The 8,962-nt window shown below is 59.2% G+C and overlaps 2 protein-coding genes across 2 annotated transcripts; both read right to left on the bottom strand.

Annotated features, from left to right (window-relative positions):
• Positions 1-527: 527 nt before the first annotated feature.
• On the bottom strand, positions 528-1,451 carry BXZ73DRAFT_31769 (uncharacterized protein; the record flags this gene model as incomplete). Its single annotated transcript, XM_048017813.1, has 5 exons — positions 528-697; positions 748-822; positions 880-1,072; positions 1,129-1,340; positions 1,391-1,451. Coding segments are annotated over 5 exons (711 nt in total), but the record flags the coding sequence as incomplete, so codon positions are not given.
• Positions 1,452-3,636: 2,185 nt separating this feature from the next.
• BXZ73DRAFT_59083 (uncharacterized protein) lies at positions 3,637-6,604 on the bottom strand (the record flags this gene model as incomplete). Its single annotated transcript, XM_048021677.1, has 6 exons — positions 3,637-4,274; positions 4,328-4,695; positions 4,842-5,435; positions 5,486-5,943; positions 5,991-6,170; positions 6,224-6,604. The coding sequence occupies 6 exons, from the start codon at positions 6,602-6,604 to the stop codon at positions 3,637-3,639; spliced, it is 2,619 nt and encodes an 872-aa protein (XP_047870770.1).
• Positions 6,605-8,962: the final 2,358 nt, after the last annotated feature.

Genomic DNA, 8,962 nt, shown 5'->3' with positions numbered 1-8,962 from the left:
GAGGAGCTCAGGTGGGGTGTGGGACGCGGATGCGGGCGGGCCAGGGAGCGTGGGCGATGCGGAGGATGTGGGCGCGGGTGGGGGGTAAGACGCGGGCGCGGGCGTACCAGGGGGCTCGGGCGGGGCATGGGATGCAGGCGTGGGCGGGCCAGGGGGAGCGGGCGGGGCGTAGGACGCGGGCGCGGGCAGGCCAGGGGCGCGGGCGGGGCGTAGGACGCGGGCGCAGGTGTACCAGAGAGCTCGGGCGGGGCGTAGGACGCGGCGCGGGCAGGCCAGGGGCGCGGGCGGGCGTAGGACGCGGGCGCAGTGTACCAGAGAGCTCGGGCGGGGCGTAGGACGCGGCGCGGGCGTACCAGGGAGCGCAGGTGAGGTGTGGCGCACGGGAGTGGGGGAGGATGCCGGCGCGGAGGTGGGTGTGATGACTTGCTCACTGAATGTAACAGCCATTGGGCTGAGGTGCGCGTCGTAAGCCTCACGCCAGGCCGTGAACTCCTCGTCGGTGAGGAGTCGGAACGCCGTCGTCCCCCCTCCCAGGCTGAATAGAGCGTGTTGAGGTACTTGAGGGAGTTGAACCGGCCAGGGGCTTGGAACACTTCGACGGGCCAGTTCTCAAGGACGACGCCATATTTGAGCGTGATCCTGTTTGCAAAGTCGAGGTAAGACATCGCCGAGGGCTTACCCCGCGTCGACGTCGCGTCTGGAGGATAGCTGTGAGCATGTAGACTAAATGAGGGAGCATGGACTTACGGAGCTTCTCGAGTATGAGAGTACCGACCTTCGACTTAAGCTCCAAGACCGTGTTCTTGTGTTTCTTTGTCAAGCCTGTGCGACCACGCTATGAATGTGGGAGAAGGCGACTATAAATATGCGTGTGCGTACCTTTGATACCAGTGAGACACCATGCTTCGATGCGCGCAGCGAGCTTGCCCAACGTCGCGCCACTGAACAGCTCCACGAATTCCTCAAGTCGCTCGCTGGTCCGGTACACCCAAGGCTTGAGGTGATTGGCCTGGTCGCCGCGGCACGCGAAGAGCAAGACCTCCACGCCGGTGCGCTCGTGGAGATCATTGAGCTGCGGCACAGGTAGATGTCAGCAGGAGGCAGATGGGGGTAAATGGGGCGTCGCACCTCTTTGGCGACATCCTGGAGTGTGGCGCGAGTATCGTTGAAATTTGCGACGGCGAGGTTAGGCACTGGACGCCCCCGCTCCTCGCGCCGCTCGTTCAGTTCCTCGACCTTGTCGCGAGAGACATCTTCGCGCTCTTCATTGGACATCGCAGCCCAGCGCTCGGCGAGGGTCTTGATGAACCCAGACGACACACGGTCATTGGTGTTCAGGTCTGATAGATCGGCGTTAGTTATGGCAGCGTGTGTGCGAGATACGGCATACCTTGGTTGTGGGCGCAAAGCTCTTGGCTGACGAACGCATTCCACAGTGAGAGGGCGCGTGGCTCCTTGAAACGGATGTTGCTCTGGTGGAGGATGAGGCGGTAGTACCACGCCGCGCTGTGCTTGCCCAGGTCTTCGTGGAGCGATACAGCGTGGTCCCATACCTCATCCCGGATGGCGTCGAGCCTGTTGTTGAGCGTCTGCTTGTAGACCTTCGACTTCTCACGCAGTGCCTTCTTCTCCGCATAAGACAGCTTCGCGCGTGGTCGACGCGAGGCCCACGGTATCTTGACGCTTCTTTTACCCACCTTGCGCGTGGATTGAGGTAACTTCTTGATACCATCATGGCCGTTGAGCGCGGGGGCGTCTGCTCGGGCGTGCCATGACAGGAGCGCGCGATGAGAAGCGGAGGGAGGGCGGGAAAGAAGCGAGGTGTGGGAGTGGGGGATCTGGGAGCTGGGAGAGACTGTCAGCAGGGCAAAAAAAACACCACGGAACGTTGTTGACTAGAGCACGTGATGATATGAGTAAAACCATTCATCCCATTGTTACTCATCGTTATCGAAAGGATACAAGATAGCATCATATAGACGCTCTAGACTCGCGCCATCCAGCGAGGGTGCTTGGACGCGTCGTAAGCGAACTCCTTCCGCGAAGCTGCACCCGCGAAGACCTGCAAAAGGTACATAAGTTCTGAGTCGTCCGGGTTAAGCTCCTTGAGGATGGGCTTCGCCCTTGACCCGAGGTCAACTGCGAAGGGATGGGCGTCCGCGGCGGCTTGCTCAGGGGGAATGAATAGCAGCCGATAGCGGCGGCGAGCACACCTGAGCCCTCGACATCCTCAGTCCGGGGCGCGCATGGGACCACGCGGTCCTGTAGGCTCGTACCCTGTTGAAAGGCTGTGAATGGTGATCAGTGAGTCCATTGTGATGCCAATACATGGAATGTCATACCATGTGCGAGCGCGTCGCCGGAAGGGGGCAGCGCTTGCTCGCGCTGCTTCCCGCGCGACAGGGCAGGAGTTGCCCACTGGACGGAACTTCTGCTCGGGTCGCCGGAGTGCTGTGGGGAGGCGCGCGGCGTACGGGAGTACAGAGCAGAGCGGGAGCTGGGACGAGGCGGAGCGGGGCTGGGATGATGGGCAAGTCGAGTCGATGTCGAGGGGGAAGTTGTGCCCGGTTTTCATAACCATATACGCGATGGCGCTGGCCACGGACAGACCCTTCTTGTCGAATCGCTTGTACCGGCATGAGTATTGCTTGATGTGCCGTTCGCCCTCTCCGATTTGAAAGCCGATGTGAGCCCTGAGGATTCTGTCAATACAATCCATGGGACATGCGATAGCGACTTACCAAGTGACCCCAATGAAAACACCGGTATGTCTGCCTTCTAGCGCGGCACGGACACTGTAGATCCGCTCGCCGCGCAGCGATATGTTGGCTTCTTGTACACGCCACACGGCAAGATGGACGTCATGAGCCGCGGTTTGATAAAAGACCGTCGCGTTGAGAGCGTCGATGGCCTCCGCGTCGTCGCGGTGCATGCAGCACACTACGATCGGGTAGATGGCGGGATCTTGCCCTAAGCCCACCTGTGGCCTGTACGATGTTGGTGAGCATATGACGGGTGTGAGAGAGCAGTGAGAATCTACCGAGTGCGCGTGATGCGCGGCGACACTCTGCGTGTGTCCGGCCCCAGAAGCACGTACCAAGGACCGGAAGACGCCGCCGGGTCAGATAGCAGCGGGTTATGCATGCTTCGGGGCGGGAGAGCGGACGGGGAGGGGTGATCGATGCGGAGAAGGAGGAGCTACGCGGAGAGGCGCCCATGCTTCTCACCTGTCATCTCACGCGAATCCTGATCTTCGGATGCTTTACAGGTCCTCCCTGGCATCCGGTGAGAAATCTGCCAACACGCATGTATTTGTCATGCATCTCGGCACACAGGCCGGGTATTTGATGCCCCTGATTATGCTTGCAATAGTATAGCATACTGCGAGGCATGATTGCATGCAAAGCCTCACGGTTTCCTTGCTTCGGGTGTGCACCAAACGTCCTTACGATGTCCTGGGACTGGTATAGTAACATTGACATTGAAATAACACATGGAACGTCCTATATACACATTATACGTTGTATACCATTCATTTGGACGTGTCAAAATACCGTACATAGGTGTGGAATTATGTTTTTGTCTTGGAAACAGCTCGTTCAAACGGGCGCTAGAAGCCCCCAGAGCCGATCTACGCTACTGAGCTACGAAGTCGAGCAGAGCGCTCTGCTGCGCCTGCATATCGTCATCGTACATACTCTCCGGGCTCACATCTGTCTCGATCGCGCTGTCATCGGGGGAAATGCGTGGAATGGATGGCTCCGGAGGGGGAGCTCTGCCCTCACGGCGGCCCGGCGTCTTCTCGCCCTCGAAGCGAGGATCATTATGCAATTCATTGAGGAATGCCAGGTTGTACCCATTGGCGGCCTCGCGGTGGCGAACGAACTCCATAGTCGGCCCATAAAGGATGTCGTTGGTCTCTTTGAGCTGCTCAAGAAGCGTGGCGAAGTCTTGCTCTTCGTCGCGAATGTGCGTGTGGAGGCGGCGCGCATCGCGATAGATGATCTGGATCTCCTCTCGGGCGCGTTGCAAGCGCCGCCAGGTCCCGATCGCCTCCCGGACTTCCGGACGCGCCCAGACTTTGCCGCTGACGTCATTCCATGATCCGTGCAGAAGTGCAAACTCCCGAATGAACGAGTAATGCGAGATCTGAGTCCAGTCAACGAGTGGCTTCTGCACCGTGACGGCGGCCCTGTTGTACGTCGCGATAGCACGTCGGATTGCAGCTGACCGTTTCTGCATGTTCTTCGCGATGTGAGTCCGCATCTTGTAGCCTTAGTCATGCGCTTTTGTCAGCGCTTGGTCAAATGATTACATGATAACCCACCTGTCTGCGCGAGATGAAGCTTATGTAGCTCGAACAAGCGTTGAATCACAAGGCGTTGAAGCCTTCCCAGGGCCTGCTGATAGCGTCGTGTTGACATGTACACCTTCGCCGTGGTGTAGCGCGGATCGGTGGGCAGCCATCGCGTCATGCCCCAGGTGTCCTCGATCTCGGCTAATTCTTGATCGAGGGCGTCGATCCGCTCGCGGAGCACGCGGTTCGCGCTCTCCGTTCTCCGCGTCTCTCTTACGTGGGCGTTATAGTCTGTGATCGGACCAGTGTACGGTGCCTGGAACAAAAGCCCGGGCCGTCGGAAGATGCAGAGCCGCCGGTACCCGCGCGCGCGTTCCCAGGGGGCGCGAGTGGCGGAGCTTCGCGCGGCGGCTGCTGCCCGAGCATGAACTCGCGCGTCGCAGGGTTGCGCGTCGCGCGCTTTGTGGCCGCGCGAGTCTTCTGAGCATATTCATCCCTGCGCGCGCGTCAGAAGCAACCCGCGCCCTAACAAAACGTGACTCACTTCATCGCTCTAAGGTCCTCGAGGCGCTCAACATAGCTTTGTGCCCATTCGTCTTCCGGATTCTCATCGCGAAGCGTCGCGAAGTAGACGCGCTCGTCTTCCGCCGCCTCGATCAACTTCTCCTCGGTGAGATTGAGCTGGGGCAGAATGCTGGCCAAGAATGGCTCCGATTCTTCAATGATCTTCATTGCTTGGAGGAAGTTGTTGCGGAGGAATACCGCGAGATTAGTATACTTTTCTTCATCCCAGCGGCGGAAATAGAGCACAATCATTGCGTGCCGCCGATACTTGCTCGCGTAGCGGGTGATCGAGGCAAGCGCGTTTGATCCGCTGAAGATCCGCTCCATGGTTTCGAGATCCTCAATCCCGGCGCCGGCGGTAACATTCGGATGATGGTGGAGCTGGCAGACATAGGAGTGGGAATAACCGTGGAAAGCGTTCACAATGCACTGAGAGCCGCGCTTCTGGAACTCGGGACCAGCGCTGCTCCGGGCGAGGGTCCCCTGAAAGACGCAGCCAATGTCATAGCCGAGAAGGATGTTGCCGGGCAACTCAGTGTTTATTTTGTCGACCATCGCGATCCCGTACTTGGCGCTAAAGGTGATCGCTAAGTTTCCGAGCTCCACGGAGCCATCAAGACTTACAGTTCACCGCTCTGGATCATATCTGCAATCCAGAGGATCCTCCCATGCCTGCAGGCACTAGCAAAGATGCCAGTCTCGTCGAACCCACCCCATGCCTTCTTCTTTTCGTCCGCCGCTGCCGCCTTCCAGTTCGTAGCACACGGGCTCGGGGCACCCGGCTCCCCATCTGTGGGATCGCCTTCCGTCGCCACTGGCTCGCGGGCCGGCGCGGATTCGGCCGGGTCGTGGGTGATGTCGTCATCACCATCTTCTCCGAGATCCGCGGTCGGCTTCGGCTGTGCCTGCCGCGCAGGCACCTGATGCGCAAACTTGTCGACATATTGTGGGCTGAGAAAGTAGTTGTTCTTGTGTTGTCGCAGGTCTCCTCGGTCTTGATATTTGCGCATAAGTCTTTTCAAGGAGTTATTGCCGTCCTTACTGCCCATCCGGTTGTAGTGGAGGACCGGCTCTCCTTCCAGCTGCGTGAGAAGTCGTTAGCAGTCCGTCTGACGTCACCACGTGCCACCCGCATCAAATGGAGGATGCGTGCCTTGTATCCGCATGGTGGGCACCCGAAGCGCGGGCGCCAGTTCGGATCACCCCGTCCCAGCTTCTCCATGATCCCTAGCTCCACTTCATCGAGAACCTCCAGGTATATGTCAAACGCGTCCGCTAGCGCAGTGCGATAGTGGCGACGATATGCCATCTGTTCCAGGTATGTCAGACCAACTATTCCGCTGCGCTAGAGGAGCAACTTACATAGTACTTGTAGCAGACAAGCTTGGCAAACGCCTCGGTGCTGAATGATGGCTTTACGAGCTTCAGGCACCGGAACAGCTCGAGCGTCTGGAACGAGATCCCCATCGACGGCACCATCGGGGTGTTAGCGAGATATCCCGCGCAGGCGAGTGCCTCTACTGTCCACTGGTTGGATGACACAACCACGCTGACTTCCTTTTGCAGGGTGTACAAGTCGACACAGACGACTGTTTGTTGTTGCGGCGCCGCCTCTGTCTCAGAGGGAGTATCATCTTCGGGTGCTCTCCGCTTGCGTTCCTCTTGCGGGCGGGGATATCCGTACTTCCATTGTAGATATGCGGCCTTGATACGCGGGAATATCTGCTGCCAGTTGTCGTCCATCGTGCGGCGACGATCGCGCCAGGTACGCTCATCCGTGTGCACACTGTTTGGCATGTCAAGGATCTACGACCAGAGGGCATAATTAACATGCTCACCCCGATTGCAGATCATTTTCTAGAGCTGCACGGAACGCATCAACGTCCGGATCGTCCGCCCATGCACCATTATCTTCGTCATCATCCGCTGCAGTGGCGCCGGCATTGTCTATGTCTCCGAGATTGATGTCCACACCCTGCGTGTCGTCCATTTGGAACTCGGCGACCGCCGCGGCGCGATCTAAGCCACTGAGATCTATTGCTTGGTGAGTTTCCTAACTCTTGTACCTGCCGTGCGACATACTATTGACTAGGTCAACGCGTCGCCTCCGCGCGGACTCGTCCGCCTTGTCTATATCGGTCGCGCGGACCTTCTCCTCCTTGAAGGTATGCCCGCCATGTCCTTTGTTTTTGCCGCCTCTAGGTCGGTTCCGTGGACCAGCGATGGTGACTCTATCGGACACTCCGTGGCGGTTGCTGGCTTGGGAGAAGGACATGTGTAGAGGTTTGATCTTCACTCCCTCTCTGTGTTTACATTGTTATACTATCTAATCATTATCCATCTAATCACTTTGGCGCTCCACAGCCATCACTACGAGGCGTTGAGTCTGCAGCGCCCGGTGCCCGGCGCCGGCGCCCTCGCGCTGATGGCGCGGCGCCCACGCAGCGCATCAATCATTCCCGCGGTTCCTGTCCATGCGGCGCCCGCACCATCAGAGTCCCGCCTCCCGCCAAGGCGTTCAGTATGCTGACATAATGTCCCGCCCTCCCCATATGCGGGAGCGGCGGGCGGTGGCGGGCGGTGGCGGGCGGTGAGGGCATCACAGAGAGCGTGTCTAGCTAGTGATTTGTGTAAATAGATGCGCATTCTTAATACAAGTACATACAAAAAACAACGGAGCGAATCGGACAAGGGGAGGGGGAGGGGCAAGGGAAACAACGAGCTCGCCGTCCCCGACGGCGAGCACGGGGGCGCGGGCGGCCATCACGGACGGGCGGCGCGAGGGGAGACGCCAGTGGGGGCGGCCATCAGGGAGCGCGGCACGGGAAGCCGCTCACGTGGTCCGGGAGAGCGCAGGGGAGGCTGGGCCGGGCCCTCGGGGACGTCGGGGACAGGGGCAGGGGACTTGCGCATAAGCCCCCGTTTTACCGTTTCCTCTCAGGGAATATCAAGCGTTATTCGTAGAGGGTCTACTAGTGGCAGGGGAATAGGCATTCGCAGTCGCCGGAACTAGTATCAGCCCAGGGGGGTGATGGCAGATCAATTGATTGCAATAACGTGAGGTACGGGTGGCGAAGAGCTGGATCATTCTCAGTGGTTTGCTCGTCATTTCGAAGGGTGTGTAGTAGTAGTCGTCTTATTTGATCGCGCTGGATGCTGACAAGGGACCAGCTCCGCGTCGCTCCCACTCAGCCCGCCTACCCAGGTGAGTCCGTCCCTCTTCCACCGCTTCTCCGCGCCCCGATCTCTGCGATCTATGTCCTACAAGTCCCCCCAACGGTGCGTTCGCCGTATTTCTCCACCCACGTTGAGTACTCATGCAGCGTCCTCGTTCTCGCTATGGAGCTCGTCAAGGTGTTCGACGGATGCTCCACATCACCCTCCACTTCCGCGACCTCGACGGCAACGCTCGCCGCCAGGTTCGGGCCGCGTTTCTTCGTCGCGCGGGGCCCGGCGCCTGCGGCTTCGTGGACGTGCTCTTCGTGCCCTCGGCGGTGCCGTACGACGCCGAGGCCTCAGGCGCGGTCCTGTGCGATGGACGTCGAAGATATCAGAGCGATGGTGTGCCACTGCGGTCAGTGCGGCGCGGCGCGCCCAGTCCAGACCGGTATCAACGTCGTCAAGGTACACACCGTGTATGGGTATGTGCCACACACCTTCCCGAGTCCGGTGGCGAACTAACACAAGGACGAGTGCGTCTTCTATAACAGCCGTGCGTCCGAGAAGTAGCACTCGGGTTCCTTGTGCTGACCTCATCGTCCCAGGTGGATGACAGAAGCTGCGGCGACACTGGCAGTCGACCTGCCCCTATGGCGATTGAGGATGAGCAGGGCGCCACGCGAAGGGGGACGCGTGCGCGAGGGCGACAGCTGCTCTAACCACCGCGCACGGTTCTGGTGCAAAGCGTGCGCATGCGTCTCGAACCCTGCCACGGGCAATACGTAGTACTGCTCTAATACACGTTTAATCTGATTCCATTCACGAAGTAACACCTGCGTGCCTTGGAGTGCCTACCATCGACTGCGACAGTGCAAGCAGAATTTTTTATCTTTAACTTCTGGTTTCTCTGGCCCGACTGAGATCTCTCACAGAACGTCTCAC

The sequence above is a fragment of the Epithele typhae genome (assembly GCF_022376455.1).
Source record: "Epithele typhae strain CBS 203.58 chromosome Unknown BXZ73scaffold_241, whole genome shotgun sequence".
Taxonomy (NCBI): domain Eukaryota; kingdom Fungi; phylum Basidiomycota; class Agaricomycetes; order Polyporales; family Epitheliaceae; genus Epithele; species Epithele typhae.
This window is presented reverse-complemented; position numbering and strand designations above follow the sequence as displayed.